General features: G+C 48.3%; 2 protein-coding genes and 2 pseudogenes across 2 annotated transcripts; 2 read left to right on the top strand and 2 right to left on the bottom strand.

Annotated features, from left to right (window-relative positions):
• Window positions 1–40: 40 nt before the first annotated feature.
• On the top strand, window positions 41–4,986 carry Klhdc8b (kelch domain containing 8B). Its single transcript, XM_032910629.1, has 6 exons — window positions 41–250; window positions 1,146–1,652; window positions 2,780–2,944; window positions 3,270–3,494; window positions 3,641–3,742; window positions 4,130–4,986. Exons 2-6 carry the CDS (start codon window positions 1,277–1,279, stop codon window positions 4,324–4,326), a joined length of 1,065 nt encoding a protein of 354 aa, XP_032766520.1. The 5' UTR covers window positions 41–250; window positions 1,146–1,276; the 3' UTR covers window positions 4,327–4,986.
• A 697-nt stretch (window positions 4,987–5,683) lies between these two features.
• On the bottom strand, window positions 5,684–15,665 carry C8H3orf84 (chromosome 8 C3orf84 homolog). The gene is made up of 4 exons (XM_032910630.1): window positions 15,566–15,665; window positions 13,461–13,574; window positions 6,486–6,542; window positions 5,684–6,100 (listed from the first exon to the last, which is right to left on the bottom strand). Exons 1-4 carry the CDS (start codon window positions 15,590–15,592, stop codon window positions 5,684–5,686), a joined length of 615 nt encoding a protein of 204 aa, XP_032766521.1. The 5' UTR covers window positions 15,593–15,665.
• A 6,059-nt stretch (window positions 15,666–21,724) lies between these two features.
• LOC116906559 lies at window positions 21,725–21,933 on the bottom strand (annotated as a pseudogene).
• Window positions 21,934–24,129: 2,196 nt separating this feature from the next.
• Window positions 24,130–24,248, top strand: LOC116908353 (annotated as a pseudogene).
• Window positions 24,249–26,147: the final 1,899 nt, after the last annotated feature.

Raw genomic sequence — 26,147 nt, 5'->3', positions numbered from 1 at the left:
TCTCGGTTCATTTTCGGTGACCGTGGGTCGGTGCGCCCTACTCCTGCCGTGGCATGTGCAGAGTTAAGGCGGGAGGTTGTTTCCCCGAATCTGGGGAGGGGGGAGCGAGGGGCGGACCTGGTCCAGCCCCGCCCCACGCCGGAGCGGTGCGGGAGCCCCACCGGAGCCCAGCTTCAGCCCTAGCCAGAGCCAGCGTCAGCGGAGGCGGAACAGCGGACCCCGTGCCCTGGCGACATCTGAGATCCAGCGGGTGAGTCCCGCGGGAGCCTCGCTCAGGGGAAGTTTGGGGCATGAAGCATAGAGCCTTAATTAAACCCACTAACCAGACCCGCCCCCCACTCTCCTTTGAGTTGCAAGTTTGGGGCCAGGAGGCCGTCCTGTCAAATCCCTGGACTAAGAGTAGAGACCCCCAGCATACACACTGACATGCGGACACACAGACACACACACACAGAGCAAAGGGAGGCTAAGGAATGTGCTCTTGAGGGGTGGGGGGTGTCAGGAATCCAGCTGTTTATTCCTACAGGGACCTTCTAATCCTGTACTCAAGAGATTCTCCACACCAGCCTCTGGTACCTCTTCAGCAGGGCATCTGCTGGCATCACCACACCCATGAGGACAGACTTCAAAGGGAGTGTGGAATCTTGGAGTCTATCCCCTTTGAGTCTCCCACATGAGACTGGCCTTTTGCTGATATAAATGGTTGTACCTCGTAGAAGATACTTCTTGTAAGGACTACAAGATGAGAGACCCTGATGGCTGGACCCAGGTTGTTCAAGGCACACTAGCTGCCAGTGTGTGAGGATACAGAGCTCTCTTGGAGCACCAAGATGAGACTTGTCGGGACAGGAAGGGCTCTAGGTTGGAGAGCTGGGGTCTATCTTCCCTTCCACTCTAAATTGATCAAGTTACTACTTGCTAGTTCTTAGGGTTGGAGTGGGAGGAATCCCTCATGCTCCTCCGAGAACTGGGTATCTGCAATCTATTCTTCCCACTACAGAAGGACCTTCCACCAGTAGAGCGCTAGTCAAAGTGGTGGGTCCTTCTCCACTAGTGATTTTTGGGCCTGGTCTGCCCTCAGCTACATGTTGTTCATTTGTTCCTTGACAGTGGCCCTGACCCTTTGGTTTCCATCTCTCCTCCAGGTGAAGGCAAGGTCCTTTGGACTGCTCCGACACACCCTTCCAGCCCTGACAGAATCAAGATGAGACCTTATCGTATCCCCCCAGTGAGGCCCGCAGCCTGAGCGGATGGCCTACCGCTGGCAGTGAGCAACATGGCTGCAGGAGGTGGCCAGGCCTTTGCTTGGCAGGTGTTCCCCCCCATGCCCACTTGCCGGGTCTATGGCACAGTGGCGCACCAGGATGGACACCTGCTGGTGTTGGGGGGCTGTGGCCGGGCTGGGTTACCTCTGGACACTGCTGAGACATTGGACATGGCCTCACACACATGGCTGGCATTAGCACCCTTGCCCACCGCCCGGGCTGGTGCAGCTGCTGTGGTTTTGGGTAAGCAGGTGCTAGTGGTGGGTGGCGTGGATGAAGTCCAGAGCCCAGTAGCTGCTGTGGAGGCCTTCTTGGCTGATGAAGGCCGCTGGGAGCGCCGGGCGACCCTCCCTCAAGCAGCCATGGGTGTTGCGACTGTGGAGAGAGGTGAGTGGCTTAGAGCAACCCTTAGGTGACCCAACAAGCTTCCTTTTCTTTTCTCTTGACCGAGTCTATTATCACAGAGACTGGATAAGCACTGCCTTGGACATGGCTTTGCCTCCAGTCTCTTCTCTTACCTAGGCTTGCTCACTGTTAATTGCACTTCCTGGGCTTTGAGGTGGGGGTCAGATTCCAGAAGCCCCCCGAGGAAGATGGGAGACCCCAGCCACTACCCTGTCCTGTTCTTTGTAACTAAGAGCCAGTGGGGGGTGTGGCCTAGTGACTCTCATAGTTATAAATAGTATGGGGGGGAAGGGGAGCAAGGCCTTGGCTCGGAGCCCAGCAAGTGCTTAAGTGCTTAGCACCCCCCCTTCATCCCCAGCACACACCAGGGATCCTGATGTGGACAAAGGCCAAGGGGACCTGGAGATGGTTGCCATGGGGGGGTGGGGAGGTGGTTGCCATGGAAGCCCCTAGCAGTCTGGCATATCACCCAAAGGCCTGTGGATGTGCCCCTAGCTGACTCTGAGCACCTAACGGCTCTATTGAAACAGCACGGTGCAGAGATGCAGAGGTGCTGACACGGACACGGTGCCTGAGGCTTGCTGTGGCCGGCACCTCTATCCTCCAGGCCCAAGCTCATCTCTCAGGCCCAAGCCTTCACCAAGTTGATCCCCAAAGTTCCCTTCCCAGACTGAGCGTCACGCTGAACGAATCTCCTTATAGCTCCTACTACCGCCTTAAGCTACCCTCATCCCCTTAGGGAGACCTACCTACACACACACACACACACACACACACACACACACACACACACACACACACACCTTGTGGCCTCCAGGTCTGACCACCAGTCCCAGGCTAGCCTGCTAAAATGCCAGATTTGGTTGCCATAGCGTCTCCAGGGAGACCGTGCTGGATTATAATTAGATCAGCTGCCTCCTGCTCTTCACTTGGAGGGGCCTAGGCCAAAGCTGGAACCCCAGCTCTCCTAGCTCCCACTTCAGATGGGCAGCAAAGTTTTTAATAAGTACATGGGTCTCCTTTCCTGCCCCTGGGACCAAGGGAGCTGTCAGGGTGGGGTTGGCCAGCCAGACATGGGTGTATGGTCTGAACCACTCTTTTCTGTGCAGATGGTATGGTGTATGCCCTGGGGGGAATGGGTCCTGACACGGCCCCCCAGGCCCAGGTACTGGTCTACGAGTCCCGCCGGGACCGCTGGCTTTCGCTACCCTCCATGCCTACACCCTGCTACGGGGCCTCCACCTTCCTGCACGGGAACAAGATCTACGTCCTGGGTAAGGGCTGAAGGATGTGGGAAAGGGGTTGGGGAAAGAATCCAGAAGGTTGTCTCGATTAGGGGGTCAGTCTTGGTTTGAGGTGTTAGGACTTGAGCTGTTTTGTTTGGGGGCAATCCAGGTCTGTTCTAAAGCCTCTTTGGTGGTCCAACTGGGGTTAGAAAATCATATTGAGTGCTGAGGGTTGACGTGGTCTCATGACTAATCCATGGGCAGGCGTGTACACAGCTGGATGTAGGGGCCCAGGGAGGACGGTTCAGCAACCTGGTAAGGATACCAGTGAGCCTGAAGGGCTCTGCCGCAGATGCTTCAACTCCTTTGACAGGAGGTCGCCAGGGCAAGCTCCCAGTGACTGCTTTTGAAGCTTTTGATCTGGAGACACGTACATGGACCCGACACCCAAGTCTGCCCAGTCGCCGAGCTTTTGCTGGCTGTGCTATGGCGGAAGGCAGTGTCTTTAGCCTGGGTGGCCTGCAGCAGCCTGGCCCCCACAATTTCTACTCCCGCCCGCATTTTGTCAACACCGTGGAGATGTTTGACCTGGAGCATGGTGAGCAATGCCTGTTCTAGTCTGTTCTACTCTATGGGACAGAAGGGAGTTAGTGTGTGAGTGTGCGTGTGTGTACGCATGCGCATACGTGTGCCTTGCATCTGCGTATGTCTGTGTGCATACACCTTACATCTTCTCTCTTTCAGGATCCTGGACTAAGCTGCCTCGTAGCCTGCGGATGAGGGATAAAAGGGCGGATTTTGTGGTTGGCTCCCTTGGGGGCAACATTGTGGCTATTGGGGGTCTTGGTAAGTGACCATGGGACTAAGAAAAAGACGGTATAAAGCAGGAAAGAGTATCTCCTAGCGGGTCCACCTTCGCTGGACAACAGTGTCAGAGCTTCGTGAGTTCATTGCCTATCTATAAGTCAGAGAACTTGTGACTTGCCTGGCCTTGTCTGCCATGCCTGACTGGGGATCTAAGACACAGAGCAGAACAGATGATCTAATGTGATCAAATAGTGGATGGATGTATGGATGGATGGATGAATGGATGAACAAATGAACTTGGGCAACAAGGCGCAAAGCACTGCTAGGCCATACTTAGGGTAAGCACTAGTACTTACTAAGCCATTGTTCAGGAACGGGAGCCAAGGGGTCTTTAGCCCCCTGCTACCATCTGTCTGTATCCTCCAGGGAACCAGCCGTGCCCCTTGGCCTCTGTGGAGAGCTTCAGTCTTGCACGGCGACGCTGGGAGGCACTGCCTGCCATGCCTACAGCCCGATGCTCCTGTTCCAGCCTGCAGGCTGGGCCCCGGCTGTTTGTTATTGGGGGTGTGGCCCAGGGCCCGAGTCAAGCTGTGGAAGCACTGTGTCTCCGTGACGGAGTCTGAAGGCCTGGTGAGACCTGTCTACCAGGGCAGCTCAGTATAGAAGCAGATCAGGCTCCTTCTACCTGCTGAGGGGGCTCCCCATGGCTCTGTGGGACAAGGGAGGCACAGGAGAGGGCACCTGAGTTACTGCCTTAGGGACTTGCGTTGGGGAGCCCTTGTCATTAGCACAGGACACACATGCCCACACCTATTTTATCACCATCCACTACGAACCATAGCTAGCCCCACCCATGCCCTAGGAGTTACTAGGCCCCCCCGTCAGCTCTGACAAATGAGACACAGAGCATTGGCCTCACGGTCTACAGCTTAGGCCCCAAGAGCTGACCAGGCCCTCTCTAGTGGCCAGTCTGGAAAAGTCTGAGCTTCCAGTCTTCCTTGGGGGTTCCTGTGGACCTCAGGAGTATTCTGAGGATGGAAGTCACAGAAGAAATGGAGGAGAGAATGTGGGGACTGCCGTGGGGGGGCCAGAGGATCCCTGGCCTTACTGTCTGTACTACGGCTTGTGTGACCTGGGGCAGGTCATTTCACCTCTCTGTGCCTCAGTATCCTCAACTGTAAATGGGGATCTCTGAAATTTTCCTGCCCAACCTACCTCACAGGGCTGTTGGGAGGACCCAGGGAGTTTTGATGTAGAAATAAAAATACTACTCAAGTCTGGTGTGTGGCTTCTGGTGCAGACTCAGTTCTGTCAGGGGCGAAAGTCCACAGGGAACCTGGGAAACCTGATAACCATATCTGAAGTGACTTGGTGTCTCAAGTCTACCTAAGCCTCAGCTTTGTCTTAAATGACAAAGGATGTCTTGAATGTTTGGGGACTTGATAGGATGACCAGAGGAGGACTTCTAAAAACATTTCCCAAGATTAGGATCACCTCCAGATCCAAGTCATACAGTGTCTCCTCAAAGCTTAACCTACTTCAGGGAGTGGCTCGGCTGGATAGTGGCTGGGGCAGTCTACTTATGAGGCGTCTCTTGGGCAGGACTGTGTAGCTGAACCGTCAAAGCCCTCAAAGGCACCTGGCTTCTGGTGTCTCTGTCTCTGTGTCTCTGTCCCTGTGTCTCTGTCCTCCCCCCCTCCCTCTCTGCCTTGACTGCTCTAGTAGGATCCCTGAACCTACATTGAGTACCAACCCATGGTCATGGTGACTTTTCTGGACTCTGGAGTCTGTGCGGGTTTATCCTTTCTTACTTAGTGGCAGGGCTCCCTGGACAGTACCTCCCCAGCCCAGCATACAGAAGTCATACATACTCCGTGGGAGCCAGACACAGGGCCTGCTAGTGAGCTTGCTCATAGGCCCCGCCCCGCCCCGCCCCGCCCCCACCTCCCTCCAGACACCATGGACTGTGAGTACAAACAGTCAGCAGAACCGTTTTAGTGCTTGGGACCAGTCTAAACACTCAGAAACTCCGGCGTGGAGGTAGTGCTGCAGCAACTTGGGTTTGGGGATTCCTGGGAGGCCGGGCAGTGTTTCAGGGACTGGCTCATGGGGCCTTAACTTGACGATACCACAATGACCACCCCGGGATGGCTGGCAGAAGTTATGTTGGTAAGTGGTGTTGGCATAGGGAGGCTGGACCTGCATAAACTCGACCAAGCGCTGGGGGAGCTGACTGAGTCCTGTGCCTGACCGAAAATCAGTCTGGTAGGATGATTCCAGAGGTGGCTGCTGGCTCAATTCCAGTTCGCAGGGTGCCCAGCGTAGGAAGGTGTGTCTCTTCCACAGGCGCTCCAGGTCTTTCCGTCTTCCGATTCCCTGCAGTAGGCAGTAGGGACCCTTCTCAACGGTACGGGCTCTTGGCCCACAGTCTTGGCATCCAGGATTTGCTTGGGCCCCATCTAATCAGCTTGGTAATGCTGGGATTGTGCCTGGCCTCCCTAACCTGTACCTACATCCTTAGTAATGTTATCATCTTAGTGTGAAACCCCTGAGTGACGCCCTGGGATAGTTCACCATTGAGCAAACTAGCCAAGAAAACCAAGGCAATGTTGCCTCTGTCTGGGGGATGAGGTTTTTAGCAGTGGAAAAGGCTATGGGGAAATAGACACTCTTCTGCTTAGGTAAGAAACCTGTTCCCTAAAGGTCTCGGGTCTACCCTGCTGCCTGGTACATCCTCGGCATCAGCCAAGGGACTCCTCCCCTTCCTCTTTCCAGCACTCACTTTGTCGTAGGAAGTACGGTTGTCATGCTTGGAGAAGTAGTGTTGTTTAACTGGCTCCTTGAAAGAAGATGAGAAGGAAGGTGAGGGCAGGGCGTGCTCACCTGCTCCTGCAGACTGCCTCGGGAGACGCCACTTCTAAATGCTAACACCCTGAAAGGGTAGAGACAAATCAAAGTGACATCTCACCCCGCCACCCCCACCTGGAAGCTTCGGGACCCCAGTCATGTCTGCCAGGATGTCCTACCATCAATGGAGGGCTTTATGTCCAAGTTGCCCAGGACTAGGTGTCAGGCTTCTCCCCTCCACCCATACTCATACCTAACAGCATAGCCATGCTCTGAGCCCTAAGTGACATCTGGAAATGAATATGTCTGTCTGCACTTGAGGGTTTCTGCTCAGGCTCAACAGCCAACTGGCTACCCCACAGCTTCTAGTCAAGGCATGGCAGGGCACCTCCAGACACGTCACGGTGATTAATCACTGCCAAACCCATTTGCCTACAGCTCAGGCCGTGGCACCTGACAGCTAGATCCTAATACCTGAGTCTTCTCCGTTTTGTTTGTTTGTTGTTTTGAGACACAGAGTCTTGCTATGTAGCCCAAGCTGGCTTGGAATTCACTCTACAGCCCAGGTTGGACTTGAGGATCCTTCTTCCTTGGCCTCCTGGGTGCTGGGATTATAGGTGTGAGCCTCCATACCTGGCTTGTCCTGGTTAAAACCACCATCCTTTCTTGCCTGAAGTATCAGAGTTTCCCACCTATGTCTAGGCTTTCAAGATCCCACTTCCAGTCTGCTGTCTTCTCAGTAGCCAGAAATTCCTTAAGTACATTAATCAGAACACATCTTGTTTGCCAGAAATCTGCAAAAGCTCTTCATGTTTGTAACGATCAAACCCATAATAGTGATCTGTGAGAGCTATGCAACACACATACTCTCTGACTCTACTTCCAGTCATACTAGACTCCTCTCTAAAGGCCAATGACTGCTTCCTCACATCGGATCTGGTGAGATCCGCCATGGTTGGGCTGGTAGTGTTAGCAATGGCCGACAACAAGGTCAGATACAACGCAGGACTTGGGGTGTCTCAGTCACAGAGTGCTAGCCCAGTTGGTTTGAGGCTCTGGATTTTTATCCATAGACTAGAAAAAAAAAGAAAAGAAAGAAAAGAAAAGGAAGGAAGGAAGGAAGGAAGGAAGGAAGGAGGAAAGGAACTGGCTGCAGCAAAGATTGATGGGTTATAGGGGTTGGGGATTTAGCTCAGTGGTAGAGCGCTTGTTTGGGCAAGGCCCTGGGTTGGTCCCCAGCTCAAAAAAAAAAAAAAAAAAAAAAAAAAAAAGATTGATGGGTTAGGTAAAATGATGGCTGTGACATGTCTTTAACGGCCTAATCTTTGGCACTTCCTATCTTAGATATCATAGATCTGGAGGTAAACTCCAAACAGCGATAGCTCTATGAGGACAGGAAGGTGGCCAGACTTCCTCTCTTTCCTTATAAAGGAGATGACACATTTGGCACTAAACCCCCAGGTCTCCAGGAACTGGGTTTTTAGTTCAGTGGTAGAAAGTAGATATACAAAGCCCTGTGTTCAACACACACACACACACACACACACACACACACACACACACACACACAGAGAGAGAGAGAGAGAGAGAGAGAGAGAGAGAGAGAGAGAAATCAACTAATAATCAATCAACCAAAAAACAAGTCTATTTAGAAAAAAACAGGAAAAATTCTTCAGAATTTAGGGCAGACAAAGAGTTCTTAGACTTGACACTAAAATCAAAAGCCGAAAAAAGAAAAAGTAAGCCAGGTGCAGTGGGCTATGCTGTAATCCCGGCAGGTATGGTGGGCTATTCTGTAATCCTAGTAGGCACAGTGGGCTACACTATAATACCAGCAGGTGTGGTGGGCTACTCTGTAATCCCAACATTTGGGAGGTGGGAATAAGATTAAGAGGTCAAGAATGCACTTGGCTACATACCATGTTTGAGGTCAACCTCAAACAATATTTAAATTTTTTAGGCCAATTAAACTAGACCTTATAAGACTTAAAAATGTTTTTGTTCCGGGCAATTGGATGACAGGAGAGATGGCTCAGTGGTTAGGTGTGCCTGCTGCTCTTTGCGGACAATGTGGGCTCAGTTCCCACATCCTCTCAGGTGGTTTACAATCCCTTGTAACTCCGGGGTCCAGGAGGTAAGCACCTTCTGGCTCTTCTATCCCCCTCACACTCTTGGTGCACATAAAATCATTCAGACACACATACAAATGCACATGTTTATAAATAAATCTTAAGGGGCTGGCGAGATGGCTCAGTGGTTAAGAGCACTGACTGTTCTTCCAGAGGTCCTGAGTTCAAATCCCAGTAACCACATGGTGGGTCACAACCATCTGTAATGTGATCTGATGCCCTCTTCTGGTGTGTCTGAAAACAGCGACAGTGTGTTATATATAATAAATAAAAAAATAAATAAATCCTTTTTAAAAAGCTATGCCAGCTATGACTGTCATATCTAGAATCCCAGTGCTTAGGAGGCTGAGGAGGGAGGTTTGTTAACAGTTCAAAACCAGCCTGGGCTACCCAGGGAAACCCTGTCTCCCAAAAAGATTTTCCTATGAAAATCCAAAAGAAGAAGGATGAAGAGAAAGCTACAGCGTGGGGGAAATATACTTGCAAACCACCTATCCAACAGGGGACTAGAATCTAGAATACATTGTAAAATAACATTACACTAGTAAAACAAGCAATCCAATAAGGAAATAGGCCAACAACATGAAGATATTTCATTAAAAAGGAAGAATTTATAGGTGGCAAACAACATGAAAAGATGCTCGACATGGTTAAAGGCTGGAGAAATGCAGACCAAAATCACCATGAGATCCCCTCGCCCATGTATCGGAATGGCTGAAACTAAAAATGGAGACACTGTGGCATGCTGGTGAGGAATCGGGGAAACTGGATCAGCCGAGCACTGCTAGTGGGCATGTAAGATGGCCGGGTTACAGTGGGGAACAGCTTAGCAGCTCCTTTAAAAGCTAAACACGCAGCTACCATATGATCCAGCAACTGAGCTTCTGGGCATCTATCCCAGAGAAAAGAAAAACTTATGTTCGCCCAGAGATCTGCACAAATGCTCCTAGCAGCTTTATTTATAAGAGCCAAAATTGGAATCAGCTCAGATACCCTTTAATAAAGCAAATGCTCAAACAATCCGATCCGTAGGAACCGTAGAACGATACTTAGTAATGGAGAGATGAACTATTTATAGTCACGACAACTTGGATGACTCTCCAGGAAATTATACTGAGCCAAGGAAACCGAGCTCCGAGGTTGCATACTGTATTGTTACACTTATGTGGCAGTTTCCCCCTTTAAGTCATTGATTTTTTGAGACAGGGCTGACAGACTGTCCTGGGCTCATTGTGTAGCTTAGGCTAGTCCGAAACTTGTAGCAATCCTACCTCAGCTTTCCAAGTGCTGGAGTTATAGTCGTGGACCATAAGGCCTGGGTAATTTTTTCTTTTTCTTTTGTGACAAGGTCTCTCTGTGTTGGCCTGAGGATCTAAGTCGCACCCCCAGGACCCACATACATAGCCGGGTATGGTCCTAGAGTCGTGCATGGTCCTCTGGCCGTGCACCCTTGTAACTCCAGGGCTGGGGAGTAGAGACAGGAAGCTCCCTGGGGACTCCAGCCAGCTTAGCTGAATTAACAAACCCCAGGTCACAGTAAGGAACCCTGTGGCTGTCCTGAGGAACGGCACTCACGCTGACCTCTGACCTCCATATATGAATGCGCACATGCACACAAACAGATGCACGGAAAAATTAAAATCTGGAAGTCTGGAACAAGTTCCAACTGACCTCCAAGTTTCTCCCATCTCTTCTCAGCTGCAGAGCCTAGAATGAATGCCTCTGTTGTCAGAGGCAGCCCTGACTCTGGAAACTCATTATCCCCACAGTGGCAGGATAATCTATCCACTCCCACTGATTCCAGTTTTACTCTCTCACAACTGTGGGAGCCTGGTGAGAAGGAGTCATTTCCTCTCCCGCCCAGGCAGTTCTGGGTATCCTTGCCCTCCAGAAAGAAGTCTTAGCTGTGTCTTTGTCTCTCAACCACTTAGGCTTCTCTTCTGTCAGGCATCTGAGCAGGTGGGTCTAGAGACATGATTCTCAATTAAGAGGCCTTGGGGAGAGGCAGGATTTCTGTGTGGGAGAGCTAAGGGTTCTGAGGAAGCTGGACGGACAGTCGCAAGTCAGTAGGGTGCTGAGGGAGGAGCCTCTGTATGACATGGAACCATGGGGGGACAGCAGGGACACAGCATGAAGTCTATTCTCCATCCATGAGTCTCTGCGATGCTTCTTATCTGCCTTTACGAACCAACACTGAGATTACAGGTCTCAAGGGTCAGACAAGTAAAGGTGAACCCATATGGTTCAGAAGGAAAATAAAAATAGGGGGAAAAAAAGAGGTTTTCCCCATATCTAAGTGTCACAAATGTTTATGTTCTCTGAACCAGAGGAAAGTGTCACCATGTCTCAGGAAGGCTGTTAAACAATAGCTACCACCAGTCAGCTGAGGCCGTTCCTCTCAGCCAGTTAGAAGTAAACGATGCACTTTTCCTGGGCCGTTCTATTAATTAAGAGAGGCTTAGACTGAGAAAGAACCGTGAGACTTGACATTTATTCAAGCTAAGTGCAGTACATACAGACCATGCTGTTTGCTGCATTTGATAACACTAGATAATGTCTCAAGTCTTTATTTTGATCAGCAGCCTAAACAAGTGTCCTCTATGTCTGTTCCCGAGGGGTGGGATGTTTGCTGTCTGCAAGGCAAAGTGTCTGAAGGGCTACTGTAAAAATCCAGCAGGAATGTTCTGGATTGCTTCTGTCCCTGTATCTATCTCTCTCTCTCTCTCTCTCTCTCTCTCTCTCTCTCTCTCTCTCTCTCTCTCTCTGGCTTAGGAATAGACGATACTGGATTCGTTATATAGCACGGCTGTCTCTGAACTCCCGACTTTCCTGACTTTACCCCCCAAATGCTGGAATTGCAGGTACGTGCCACGGCACCTGGCTTCCTCGTGCTTGAGAAGGAGGGAGGGAAGCCACTGATGAGCAATCTGGAGCTTCGTTCCGGCCTGGTTTTGTAAGTAAGCATCGCCAGTAAGTCCTTCCAACTGGAAATGCTAAGAATGCTAAGAAATATGGCAGCCTCCAAGACCCTGCTGTCAGCCTGAGAAAGCAATTCCTGAAAATCCAGATGGCAGATCTAGGCAGACCTGGCAATCGGCTGGGAAGCAAGAAGCTGTGGCGGGTGGAGCGTGTTTCTCTGGGCTTTCCTCCTCCCTGTCCCTGTTTGGAAGGCAGATTGAGTACAGACACCACTATGACCCCTGGGATGTCCTGGGAGGAGACAGAGGAAAATAAATAGGAAAATGTTTCTTCTCCCCTTCTGCTCCTGACTGACTATGATTCTCCTCGCCTCCCCCACACTTGTCTTTCTTCTCTGGACTCTGGCAGCCATGTTGCTACCCTATCCCTTTGGGCTCTTCTGGGATAACAGTAAAGGCCAGTTGCCAGCTTGTTCGTTTGCTCATTCAGTTTTGTTCTGAGGCAGCAACTCATGTGTTCTCTTTTTTCTTTTTTTTTTTTTTTTCGGAGCTGGGGACCGAACCCAGGGCCTTGCGCTTGCTAGGCAAGCGCTCTACCACTGGAGCTAAATCCCCAACCCAACTCATGTGTTCTCAAACACACTATAACACTAAGGAAAACTTCGACTATATGATCCTCCTGTGCGCTGGGATTGTAGTCACTCGCCTTGTTAATTCAGTGCTCTGGGTCAAACCCGTGACTTCATGCTTGCTAGGCAGACACTCTACCAACCAAGCTACACCCCCAGTCTGTTTGTTTGACACAGCATCTTGCCTGGCCTAACATTTGCCCAGTCTGGCTCTGAATTCCTTTGCCTCTTAAGTGCTAAGATTGTAAGACGAGTAAAACCAAAGCCTGACACTTGGATGTTAAAGTGAGACTAGCTGGCTGTGATGGCTCATGGCTCTAATCCGAGAATCTAAGAAGTTGGAGCAGGAGGATTATTTTGTGTTCAAGGCCAGCCTGGGCTACATGTTAGGCCAGCCTGGGCTATAGAATGAGATCTTGTTTCAAATCTTATCCGAAACGAACAACATCTTGTGATACGTCTTTTCCTGAGCCCCCCCCCACCTACTGTTTTGTAAACAAACACTCCTAAGTTTTCCTGTTTTGCTTATGATTTTTAACCCTGTGACTCTGACTGGCGTACACACTTCAGCTTCTCTTTGTCTGCAGGCATGAAAATGGTGGTGGGCTGGGCCTGCATCCTCCTACTGTGCTCTCGAGTCCTGGTTCTGTTATTCTTTTAAAACCTTTTTTTTTTTTTTTTTTTTTTTTTTTTTTGGGGCTGGGGATCAAACCCAGGACCTTGCGCTTCCTAGGTAAGCGCTCTACCACTGAGCCAAATCCCCAACCTTGGTTCTGTTATTCTATGCCACCTATCCTCCCAGTCCTTCTCAGTCCTCCCTAGGCAGGTATGTGGGCTAGTACCAGCCACCACCTGCTGGTTTAGAGGAGGCTACTTGCTTGTCCCCAAGTAATAGGACAGGGTGGAGTTTTGTGGCCTCCAAGAAACTGACATGAAGGTAAGCTCAGCAAAATGCAAGGTTTTCTTCCTAGGTTCTAAAGCTCTATTCTCCATTGCCACCCACCGTACTGTGGCTTCTCCCATTCAGAAGGAGCCTGTACTTCTCTAGCCTTTTGGTAGAAATCTGCTATTTCAAGCCCAAGTTCCCAGTGCTGCTGTCCCAGGGTTAGCCTGCTCCCAGGTGACTGACTTGTCAGTCTGTCTCTGCAGGTTGAGATAGTGATCTTGGGGGCCTGCATCCTCAAGAGGCAGGGATCAGCCTTTCCTTCCCACTGCCCTCAGGGATGCCTTGTACCTCACATCTCTGTAGGAACACTGCTGGAGGCGGGGGCTTTGCAGCAAGACGGTATTGTCCGGCACTTTCACTCTTGACTTGACCGCGGTAGTGCCCGTAGAAACCACTGTTGTGCTATAACAAGGCAGGTGGGAATTATGGTAAAGCCCACTTAAATCCTTACCCTAGCTTCCCAGAAACCAGAAATTCCTCCTTAAGTTTCTGACAGAATAGAATTGAAGAGGAACAATACTCCTGGACTGGAGCCAGCCCAGAGTTGTCCTTTTGCCATTGGGACAAGTGGCCTCAATACGTTGACCTTTCTGGGCTCTGTATGTGTGTGGAAGGGTAAGGGTATCATATAGTCATACTTCTGTCAGCTACTGTTGACTGGGGTGGGGTGACCGTGGGATCTGAGACTAAGTCCCTTTTGTTCCTCTCCTCACAATATTAATACTGGGTCAAGAGTCCCTGAGAACCAAGAAGTCAATGGATCTGTCTTTTGAATCGACTGGCAAGGCTAGGGACACTCATTTACTATCCACTCTGCTATCCTGGGGCAAAATGGGCATCTCTGACCTTGGGGCACTCAAGATATAAACTTCCCCAAAAGAGGCTATAACCGATAGAGGACCTAAGTTCAAAACACAGAAATAAAAGCTAGGAGGTGGCTTGATCGTGGGAGGTGCACACCTTTAGCCCCAGCACTTGAGAGGCAGAGGTAGGAAGATCTGTGTTCAAGGACAGCCTGGTCTATACAGTGAGTTTCCAGGACAGCCAGGGCCACACAAAGAAACCCTATCTTGAAAAGAGGAAAACAAGACAAACAAAGAAACAAACATCCAGAAATAAATACTTGTCAGCCAGGCAGGGTGGCTCATACATGTAATATAAGCAGTTTGGTGGCTGAGGTGGGGCATACTGTGAATTCAAGGGTATACTGGGCTACATAGAGAGCTAGTTAGGTCAGCATGAAGTACAGTGTCAGGCTGTCTCCAAAAGAAAAAGATAGACAGTGGGAAGAGACATGTTGGAAACAAGAAGGGGTTCAGGGGTACTCAGCATGGAATGAAAGAGGGTAACAGGATAAAATAACCAAATACAATTATGCACACATATATGGTCACAGAATAAGAACAATTTTGGGGGGGGGGGCACTGGAGAGATGGTTCGGCAGTTAAAAGCACTGTTTGCTCTTCCAGAGGAACCTGAGTTTGATTCCTCGCATTCAAATGGCTGCTCACAACCGTGTATAATTCTAGTTCTGGGAAATGTGATACCATCTCATCATCTGGCTTCCTTAGACACCACATACACGCGCGGTGCACAGACATACACAGACAAAACACTCATACATGTAAAGTAACAAAATACACTTAAAAAAGGAGGTTTCAGGGTTGGGGATTTAGCTCAGTGGTAGAGCGCTTGCCTAGGGAAGCACAAGGCCCTGGGTTGGGTCCCCAGCTCTGAAAAAAAGAACAAAAAAAAAAAAAAAAAAAAAAAAAAAAAAAAAAAAAGGAGGTTTCTCTGGAAAGGCTGTTCTGTGGACCTTCCTGGACAATCACATCAGGTAACTGCTATGGCCCAGTCCTTTTGCGTTGCGTCCTCTTGAAGGTCAAAGTCCCCATATTCGTAAACCCGAGCAGAGGCTGGCCTTCATCTACCACAGCAGACTCCTTGGCATCTCTTTCCGCCTCGCTGAAGATTTGCACCATAGCTAGTCTACCTGTCCCTGTACTGTTTGTAGACGCCCCTTTACTCTTTACTCCGTTTAATTTAACAATATTGTACTTCAATAGCATTCACTGTGCTCCAGGCATGGGGATGGGCCCAGAAAGCAGACAAAAACCACAAACAATAATTTCCTGATGTTCTCAAGCTAGACAGTTTAGTCCCAAAGTTTTGCCAGAGCCTCAGAGGACCGGTGAAAAACTGGATGCTAGAATACTAAGGTTCTACTGGTTAGCAGGAGAGCAGAAAGGAATGCAGGCTTCAGAGGAATGGAGACGAGGAGGAGGAGAGGGCAGCTAAGACTTCTGCCTGCCCAGATGTGGAATGATACCTCTCTTCATCCTCTCGACTCACAAAGATTTCATTCTGGCCGGGGGGTTGGGGTTAATTCTTACCCAGGAGCCTATTAAAGCACCTTGCATTTTTCCTCGAAGGGAGGCAAAAAGGCAAACTTTCCTCTTGTCCTTTTGAAGCTACATCTGAGGAGAGAGAGAATCTCTGGAGGTCAGCTGTTTGTTGCTTAGTAACGCAGGGAGGCTGTGACTGCACAATGCTGCTGTTGGGGCAGCACCTAGCCTGTCGCCCTTTTGTCCTTGCTTCTCTGATTCCTCTCTGTGAGATAACTCCAGCTCGTTTATAGACTTCCGAGAGCCTTTATGCAAACGTGCAGAGCCCCACAGCAGTCTGATGAGCTGGCCAATGAAATATTAAAGAGCACTTTAGAGGCAAACGCTGTGTCTTAAAAACTCCGTTATAATATTGCTAGGGACATAAATTTAGAAAGCACTCTATGGATTCAGGAGAAATGTCACAGGGTGGTTGGCTCTTAGGAAAAATCACCCTCAAGCCTTGCATCTTTAATGCAGCATTTTGTTTGATCAGGAATGTCGATTTTTACAGGTGACTGCTAAAAGGGCTTGCTGGGAGGAGAAGAAATTTGAAATGGTCCAATGTTGAGACAGGAGTCACACACCCTTTCTTTTTACCAAAAGAAGCTGGATAGAACTGATGGAAGCTCAGCTATGAAGTCAGAGGAAAAAGCTGGGTGAGGTAGGATAGAAAGACAGAGAAAAAATAAGATTTTGTTTGTGTATGAGTGCTTGTCTGTGTGTGTGTGTGTGTGTGTGTGTGTGTGTGTGTGTGTGTGTGTGTGTGTGTATACCACATGTGTGCAGTACCCATAGCCACCAGAAGAGGGTGACAAATTCCCCCCGGGACTGGAATAGACAGTTGGGAGTTGCCATGTGGGTGCTAGGAACTGGACCTGGGTCCTCAGGAAAAGCAGTGTTCTTTTTTTTTTTTTTTTTTTTTTTTTGAGCTGGGGACCAACCAGGGCCTTGTGCTTGCTAGGCAAGCGCTCTACCACTGAGCTAAATCCCCAACCCGAAAAGCAGTGTTCTTAACTGCTGAGCCGTTAAACAAACAAAGAAAAAAAAAACAAACAAACTCTAACAACAGAAAATAAACCCTGCTGGTCTATCTAGCATGCCCTAGTGTAACTGGCCACACACATGGACACATCAGTATGAAGGATGTCATAGTAGCTGTATGCATTTCCTTTCCTTTCCTAGAAATCCTTGAAGCCTGAAATGCTTCAGAACTCTTTTCTGATCTTGGAATGGTTCTAGTTACTTTCCTGTTGCTTCTCTAAAATACGCTGACAGAAGAGAGAAAGGGTCTGTTGTGGCCCCCACTTCATCCTCATTAGCAAGCCACAGCAGGAGTTTGAGGCCACTGATGATTCTGCATCCAGTCAACAAGCAGAAACTAGGTCTGGGGAGATGGCTCTGTGGCTAAGACTGGCTGCTCTTACAGAGGACCCAGATTCAGTTCCCAGGACCTACACAGAGCTCATAACCATCTTTAACGACAGTTGCAGGTAACCTGATGCCCTCTTCTAGCCTCTGTGGGCTGTGCATGCCTGTGGTACACAGATATAACAGTCAGGCACGTCTACACATAAAATAAAATATCAAAAAGAATATAAGAATAAGAAAGCGGCACTGGTGAGAAGACTTAGTGTGTAAAGGTGTTTGTGGCCAAGTTTGAAGACCAGAGTTCGATCCCAGGGACCGGTGTGGTAGAAGGAGAGAACCAACCCCTGTGGGTTGTCCTCTAATTTCCACAGAGCAGTATGCACAGCTCCCTACCCAACACTAAATACTTGCTTAAAAAGAGAGAGAGAGGGGTTGGGGATTTAGCTCAGTGGAAAAAAAAAAAGAGAGAGAGAGAGAGTAAAGGGGGAGGAGAAAGAGAGAAGGTGGCCATGAATTCTGGAATCCTGTGATCATTTGGTATTCTGCTTTTTATACTGTCCAGGAAATCAGTCCAGGGAACAATGTCACCTGGGGTGGACAGGTCTTCCCACCTCCACCATGTAATCAACATAACCCTAGAGGCATGGCCAGAGTTTCATGTCCTAAATAATAATTCTAGGTGTCGGGTTGGGGATTTAGCTCAGTGGTAGAGCGCTTGCCTAGGAAGCGCAAGGCCCTGGGTTCGGTCCCCAGCTCCGGAAAAAAAAAAAAAATAATTCTAGGTGTCATGGAATTGACAGTTGAGGTTAACTATCACAATCCTGTTCCCAGAAATCTTGAGACAGGTGGAGCATTTGTAATTCCACACTTGGGAAGAGAATTAGAGGTTTAAAGCTAATCTTGCCTATAAGATTTGAGTCTAGCCTTGTCTACACAGTGAATGCCAGGCCAGCCCCAGCTACATAGTAAGATGTTGCCTCAAACAATGCCACATATCACTGGTGGACAAAAAAAAATGTGAAATAAAAAAATAACACATGCATAAATACATATGCATAAAGTGACTTCAGGATAGAAGTCACTTGGGGGAGAAAATGGAGTGGTATTAGGGGAGGAAGAGGAGGACTTCAACTCTTTAATTTATTCTTTCTTTTTGAGATAGAGTCTCATGTAGCCTAGGCTGGCACCGAGCTGACTTTGTAGCTGAGGATGGCCTTAACTTTCTGATTCACTTGTCTTTGCCTCCCAAGTCCTAGAATTTTAGACATGTACCACCATGTCTAAGATGTCCAAACAAGATTTGTGATGATCTTATAATTCTACCATCACCACCACCATCACCACTACCACCACCACCATCACCACCACCATCACCATTACCACCATCACCACCACCACCACCACCACCATCACCACCACCACCACCACCACCATCACCACCACCATCACCACTACCATCACCATCACCACCACCACCACCACCACCACCACCACCACCACCCATCACCACCACCACCCACCACCACCATCATCACCATCACCACCACCACCACCACCACCACCACCATCACCACCATTATCACCACCATCACCACCACCATTACCACCACCACCATCATCTGTGGTGCTGAGAATCAAATACAAACCTCAGTGTATTCTAGGCAAGCAGTCTACTACTAAACTACTAAACTACAACCCTTTTATTGTTATTTGTGGCCGGTACACTAAGTTACTTAGGCTGGCCTTGAACATACTCTGTGTCCCAGGGGAGTCTTGAAATTGGGGTGCCTGGAACTACCAGGCCACCTTTTTCTTTTTTCTTTCTTTTTGTCTTTTTTTTTTCTTTTCTTTTTTTCGGAGCTATGGACCAAACCCAGGGCCTTGCGCTTCCTAGGCAAGCGCTCTACCACTGAGCTAAATCCCCAACCCCTTGTCTTTTATTTTTAATTTTTTTCAAGGACAAGGTTTCTCTGTGTAGCCTTGGATGTCCTGCAACTCACTTTGTAGACCAGGCTGGCCTTGAACTCACAGAGACCTTCCAGCCTCTGCCTCCTGAGTGCTGGGACTAAAGGCATGCACCACTACAACCCTGCTTTTGTTTTGCTTTTTAAAAAAATTTTTTTTTTTTTTTTTTTTCTTACTCTGTAGCCCGAATTGGTTTGGAAGTCACAACAAAATACTATTGCTTCAGCACTCCAAGTCCTGAGACTAAAGGTGTGAACTATCTTTCTTTTTCTTTCTTTTTTTTTTTTTTTTTGAGACAAGGTTTTTCTACTCTGTATTCCAGACTCCCCAAAACATGGCTACGTAGCACGGGCTGGTCTCCAATTCCTGATCCACCCACGTGTCGCTAAGACTACAGGCCTCACCATATTTGGCTAATTTATTTTTTGCTGTACCGATGATGGAACCCAGGCCTTTCTGTATGCTGCTTTCTACTGCTGAGCTCTAGGCCCCACACTAGGTTGCAGGCTTTTGCTTGTATTTTGAGATAGACTCTCACTATGTTGTCCTGGACAAGCTAGAAGTCGTTACATAGGCCAGGATGGCTTTGAACTTGGATCCATCTTCTTACCTACACAAGTGTCAGGATTTCAGGTAAGTGCTACCATGTCGGGCTCTGTTTGACACAGGGTCTCACGTGTCCCAGTCTGGCCCCAAACTCACTCTGTAGCCAAAAAGACCTTAAACTTCTGGTTTTCTTGCCTCTATCCACCCAGAGTGCTGGGGTTCCAGATGCACACCATAATTGTTCCCATTGTTTTGTTACTATAGAGAGTGTACATTTCTTAGAATTTTATATAAATAGAACCATACAATATGTACTTTTTTTCTTCTTTTTTTTCGGAGCTAGGGACCAAACCCAGGGCCTTGCGCTTGCTAGGCAAGCGCTCTCCCACTGAGCTAAATCCCCAACCCCCAATATGTACTTTTTGTATCTGACTTCTACTTAGCATGAGTATTTGAGGTTTTTGGGCACTGATGTAATAATTGTTATGTCAGTTTTATTACTTGGGTTTAACTTTGTTGTTGATGGTGGGTTTTTCTGGGGTTTTGTTCGTTTGTTTGTTTTGTTTTAGAAACAGGGTTTCTCTGTGTAGTCCTGTCTTGGAATCACTCTGTAGACCAAGCTGTCCTCGAACTCAGAGATCTGCCAGCCTCTGCCTCCTGAGTGCTGAGATTAATAGCGTGCGACCACTTTCCAGCTTTGGATTTTTGTTTTTGTTTTGTTGTTTTGCGTGTGTGTGTGTGTGTGTGTGTGTGTGTGTGTGTGTGTGTGTGTGGAGAGAGAGAGAGAGAGAGAGAGAGAGAGAGAGAGAGAGAGAGAGAGAGAGTTCATGCTCATGCTCCTACATACATGTAAAGGTCAGAGCTACGTTCAAGAGGTCTCAGAACTCTTTTCTATTTCGTGGGTCTTTGGGTTTGGTGGCAAAGGTTTTTGCCACTGATCATCTTGCTGGCTCTTGAGTTCCCTGTTGTCTGGTTTCAGATGCTCCAGGTACTCTGCTATATCCAGACGATGGTGCTATATCCAGGCGAGCAAGATGTTTCTCATATCCTGAACTTTGGCACCCTGGCCCACCCTACATGTGGCCCTCATAGGCAGTATTAAGCATTGCCAAGGGCCTCCATTTTTTTTTAAAAAGAGATTTATTTATTATATATAAGTACACTATAGCTGCCTTCAGACACACCAGAAGAGCATATCAGATCTCATTCCAGATGGTTGTGGGCCACCATGTGGTTGCTGGGATTTGAACTCTGGACCTCTGGAAGAGCAGTCAGTGCTCTCTGAACCATTGAGCCATCTCTCCAGCCCAAGGCTCTCCATTTTTCAGGTTTGAAGTAGGGGTGGGACAGTGGACTGGGAGAGGGTCTGTGCTGAGCAACCAGGCCCGAGGGTTCAGACTCGTGGGATCTGTGGACTGTCCATTAGGGCCGTTAAAATTGGGTTTTTGTTGTTGTTGTTGTTGTTGTGTGTGTGTGTTTTGTTTTTGTTTTTTGTTTTTTTTCGGAGCTGGAGACCGAACCCAGGGCCTTGCGCTTGCTAGACAAGCGCTCTACCACTGAGCTAAATCCCCAACCCCTTGTGTGTGTGTGTGTTTTTTAAGTTTGTATGCTGCTTTATTATATGCTACAGCCAGCGTATATACAATAGTTAAACCTTGTGGAACAGAAATCAATGAAAATTCAGAGAGGTAGACGTTAAGGACGGACAAGTAGAAGATTGTGTATTACAGCACGTGTTAAAGAGAAGCTTCTGATAATGTGCTGTGAAAGATGAAGACTTTGAGTATGTTCTGTGTGTGGCATAAAATCATCGTGAATTGGTGGAACTGAGCATTGTGAGCATTTGGTCTTTATGAGAGGTCTTAAGGAAACTTGCCAAGCTTGAGACTGGAGCATCACTGGAATAAGTTCAAGGAAAAACAATATGTAACTCTTCATTTGTATACGTGAACACAGTGTGGCTCTTCAGAGTTTGGGTACGTGAACACTGGACGGTTCTTCAGAGTTTGAGTACGTGTGATAAGAATTGGAATGTCGGGTTGGGGATTTAGCTCAGTGGTAGAGCGGTCCCCAGCTCCGAAAAAAAGAAAAGAAAAAAAAAAAAAAAAAAAAGAATTGGAATGTCTGTGTACTCTACTCCTCGACCAATAAAATCTCAGTTGTGAAAGAGTTAAAAAAAAAAAAAAAAGAGAGAGAGAGAGAAGCTTCTGTACAGACTTCGAACTTAGTTCTCTTGAATATTCACTGGTTCATGAAAGGTGGTTTGAGAAACCTCACGATGTATGACTACAAAAAGGAGCAGACTTTCTGGGGTCTGAAGGGATTTGTACTTGAAGACACTCCAGTCAGCTGAGAGGGTCATGTTGAGCATTCTGCAGACAGAACTGTTTTAAGTGTGCAGCTGCCTGGGAAACCTTCACGCCGTTGAGCCTGGCCTCCAGTCGGAGCTGCTGAACCACCTTCTTCATGGCGGCGATGCTAGAAGAACCCGACATGGCGCTCGGGACAGCCGGGCACGTTAAGATTGTTAAACCGTTAAAAAAAAAAAAACCCAAAAAACTCTGGCCTCGGAGAAGCGCGAGGGCGCCGAGCGGCTCCTCAAGTTGCAGAACGCGGGCCTGTGTACTTTTGCAGGATGTGCAGAAGCCATCTCAAGATGAGATGGGTAAAACCCTGGAGACCATGGAAGCCTCCTTGGCCCTGGAGAACCTGAACCAGGCCCTCTTGGATCTGCGTGCCCTGGGTTCTGCCCACACAGACCCTCATCTCTGTGCCTCTTGGAAAACCACTTCCTGGATAAGGAGGTGAAGCTCATCAAGAAGATGGGTAACCACCTGAACAACCTCCGTGGGGTGGCAGGGCCACAACCAGCGCAGACCGGCGTGGCCTAGGCATCTCTGGGCGAGTATCTCTTTGAGCGCCTCCCTCTCAAGCAGGACTAGGCCTCTCCGCCTTCCAAGGGGCTCCCTCCTCTGTTCTGCAGCAGCCGCCTCAGCACCTCCACCTGAATGAACCTCTAAAGCCACTAGGCAGCCCTGGAGCCTCTCCCAAGTCTTGGACCGAGTAAAAATAAAGTTTTTTTGAAACAGAAAAACAAACAAACAAACAAACAAACAAACAAACAAACAAACAACCCAAAAAACCAAAACCCAAAAACCCACAAAACATCCTCTGGCTTCAAGCATCAGGGGGCGGAGTCAAGGATCGGCGTTCTCATTGGTGAGCGCAGCCGGGGGCGGGGCCTCACCTCGGCGGGCTTTCGCAGGCGCCCAGGAAGTCGCTGGAAGGTGTGCGTGTGGTGCCGCGTGTGGTTGCTGTGGAGGTGAGAACACGAGGGGCGTGGGCCAGGAGTCGCGTGAGGAGTGGGAAAGAGATGAGGAGGTTGGGGAACATCAAGGAGCCTCGCGGGCCCAGTAGCCGAGGCCTTGACTGAGGGCCACTCGGACACTGGAAGCCTGACCTGAGGCTCTCAGCTCCACGTTAGACCCTCACAGGGTCGGAGCTTCCAGTGGGAGAGGAGTCAAGCCTGGGAAATCAGTGAATGGGGAATCAGAGAGGCCAACTGGAAATTTGTTTTTATTGTTACGAACAAACAAAACTAAAAACTAAAAAAATAATCTGTCTGGGAAACAAATAAGAATGAATAACCAGGAACTTCGAGGATCTCTATCTTTTTTTTTTTTTAAGATTTATTTTATCTATATGTGTTAGTACACTATAGATGTCCTCAGACACACAGAAGAGGGCATTGGGTTCCATTACAGATAGTTGTGAGCCACCATGTGTTGCTGGGAATTGAACTCAGGACCTCTGGAAGAGCAGTCGGTGCTCTTAACCTCTGAGCCATCTCTCCAGCCCGACAATTTTCAAGAATTGATTCTTATCTTCTGCCGTGTGAATCTATCTTGGGGATCGAACTTGAATGTCAGGGCTGCTAACAAGCACATTTACCCATGAACTATCTGTTTATTCCTTGGGGAAGCTTCTTGACCAGACACTACGAGAGTAAACAATTCCTTTTGGCAAAGAATCGCCTGGCGATTAGATGGAAGGGGACCAGAAGTCTTTGGAAGAAACTAGCTTTTTCAGCATTAAAGGAGGGGTGTTGGGATTGAGAGGATATAGGATGCAGTGTGGGGAGAGAGGAGCTTCAGTCCAGGACCTCAGATTCTCAAAGCTGGAATAGGACAGCCTGGGCTACATATATAGGGAGTTGCAGATCTAGCTCTTGTTAAGTAGTGGAACCTTGCCCCCAAAACCAAGCTGGACACAGGGAGGAGATATGTGTAATCCTAGCACTATCTGTGGCTGAGGAGAGCCAGGTTGGGGTTCATAGCAAGATCCTATATAAAACCAAAACATCCAAGCACTAGGTAGGCAGAGGCAGGCAGATCTCTGAATTCAAGGTCAGCCTCCTCCACATAATGAGACATAGTGAGACTGTGTCAAAATAAAATAAAACCCCAGACCAGCTGGGCAGTGGAGGTACAGGCCTTTACTGCCAGCACTCAGGAGGAGTGGCAGGTGGATCTCTGTGAGTTGGAGGCCAGATTGATCTACAGAGTAAGTTTCATGACAGCCAGGGCTACACAGAGAAACCCTGCCTTGAAAAGTGACAAAAACCCAAAGCCAAATAATGACATAATGACATGACAGCCACAGAGACCTATACCGTCGGAGTTCAGAAACACCTGTAGCCAGTTAGGCTGACTAGATTCCTTTCTTTATGGAGGCCTGGTATACAAAGGTGGCAAACATAAGTAGCTTATGCAGTCTATGTGGGTTGCCCTGGGGGACCTTGGAGACAGTGTTTTGGTAGATTTATGTCTCCGATTTCAATGTTGTCCCCAGTCTATGATTCTGAAAGGTTATATGGGGTGCCTCTGGGAAGCCCTAGAGCACAGTAGCCAGGGCTTACATTGGTCAGGCCATCATGTTCTTCTGCACCAAGCAGAACATAAGGCACGTTTATTTGATTAAGGATCTGTATAGCACTAAGATCCACATTTCAAAAGAAGTGGGGCTTTGCCATGTTTAATGCAGAGGAGTCTGAAGATATGTTAGCTGAGAAGCAACTGTGGGGTCAAGTATGTTCCTGGTGGGTCCCCTGGGCTAGCCGAAGGCCCCACACTCCTGAGGACTTTCACGGTGTTGTCCTATATCCACCAAACCATGCTCAGTAATCTCACATCCAGTCTAAGAGAAAAAAAGTCCAGAAATACAGAGTGCATGATGGGCTAGAGGGAGGAGCCACTGTGACTCACAGGATCACCCTCTCCACACACATTCTTCCTTTATTCATCTAGCCAGAGCCCTTCTTGTGGCTTCACTTTTCTTCTTTCCAGCTTTCTTTAATAAAGATGATTTGATAAATGAAGAGGGAACCCTGCACTTGAGAGCTTCAAGTGTGCGCATTTAAAGTGTCATTTACCTTGATGGATAGGCACATTGGAGTGACCTATCTGGTCATTAGTCCATGTCTGGTAGAATCATCAAGGAGAAAGCTTTGGCGATAGGCTCTCTATTCTCTGGAAAGTTAAAAGCTCATTCAGTTAATAGATAAGTAAAAGCACAAAAGACAAGCTCAGACTGAGGACATTAGCCCATGTGGTCCTTAGACATAGTTAAGAGAACAGTAAGAATACACCCTCCCCCATTGGAGACAGCCTTTTGATTTGTAGTCCATGGAAGCTTTAAATTCTGTCTTTTTACCTCCACTTTTCTAGTGCTGGAATTGAGGATGTGAACCACTACAATTGACACTATCACAGGTTTTTAAATAGAAAATTTATTTATCTGTATAGGTGTTCTGCCTGTGTGTATGTCTGTATGCCACATGCATACAGTGCCCAAGGAGGCCAGAAGAGGGTATTAGGTCCTGTCTTAGTTAGGGTTTTAGTGCTACAAACAGACACCATGACCAAGGCGACTCTTAGTATAAGGGTAACATTTGATTGGGGCTGCCTTACAAGTTCAGAGGTTCAGTCCAATATCGTTAAGGTGAGAACATGGGAGATTTCAGACAGGCATGGCGCTGGAGAAACTGAGTTCTACATCTTCATTTAAAGGCTGCTAGGAGAAGACTGGCTTCTAGGCAGCTAGGATGAGGGTTTTAAAGTTTAAAGCCCACACCCACAGTGACACACTTCTCCAATAAGGCCACACCTCCTAATTGTGCCCCTCCCTGGGCCAAACATATTCAAACCACCACAGGTCTCTTTTGGACTGAAATTAAAGATGGTTGGAAGTCGCCAGCCGTGTGGGTTCTAGGAATCAAATCTAGGTTCTTTGGAAAAGCAGCCAGTGCTGTTAACTGCTGAACTCCAGCCCCCTATCACAGGGTTGTATAATGTACACTGGCTGGCCTGGAGCTCACTATGTAGACTGGCTGGCTTCAAATTCACAGGGTGTTCCCTACCTACCTACCTACCTACCTACCTACCTATGAGGCTTAGGTTGGCCATTGAATCCGTGCCAGTCTTCCTGCTCCACCTCTGGAAGTTAAGATTACAGGTATGTAATTGCCACATCAGGCTCCATAGTACAGTTAGGTAGCAGAAGAGGTCTGGCACATTGAGTAATGGAGTTTTTCACCCAATTGGATCAGAACAGAACTGTTGGAATGTTCCTACATGTAATTAGTACATTTGAAAATGTTGTACTGTGTAACTCTTCTGAGAGGATTTCTCTGTTCTCTCTCATAGACGCA

Source organism: Rattus rattus, chromosome 8 (genome assembly GCF_011064425.1).
Source record: "Rattus rattus isolate New Zealand chromosome 8, Rrattus_CSIRO_v1, whole genome shotgun sequence".
Classification (NCBI taxonomy): Eukaryota; Metazoa; Chordata; class Mammalia; order Rodentia; family Muridae; genus Rattus; species Rattus rattus.
The sequence above is the reverse complement of the archived record's forward strand: the minus strand, read 5'-3'. Positions and strand labels throughout refer to the sequence as shown.

Coding starts and splice junctions, on each gene's coding strand:
- Klhdc8b (XM_032910629.1), top strand. CDS start 1,277: ATGGCTGCAGGAGGTGGCCAGGCCTTTGCTTGGCAGGTGTTCCCCCCC. Junction 1,653..2,779: donor TGTTGCGACTGTGGAGAGAG/GTGAGTGGCTTA, acceptor TTTTCTGTGCAG/ATGGTATGGTGTATGCCCTG. Junction 2,945..3,269: donor GAACAAGATCTACGTCCTGG/GTAAGGGCTGAA, acceptor CTCCTTTGACAG/GAGGTCGCCAGGGCAAGCTC.
- C8H3orf84 (XM_032910630.1), bottom strand. CDS start 15,592: ATGCAAGGTGCTTTAATAGGCTCCTGG. Junction 6,543..13,460: donor TGTTCCTACAGAGATGTGAG/GTACAAGGCATC, acceptor TCTTCTTTCAAG/GAGCCAGTTAAACAACACTA. Junction 6,101..6,485: donor ACCGTACTTCCTACGACAAA/GTGAGTGCTGGA, acceptor ACCGTTGAGAAG/GGTCCCTACTGCCTACTGCA.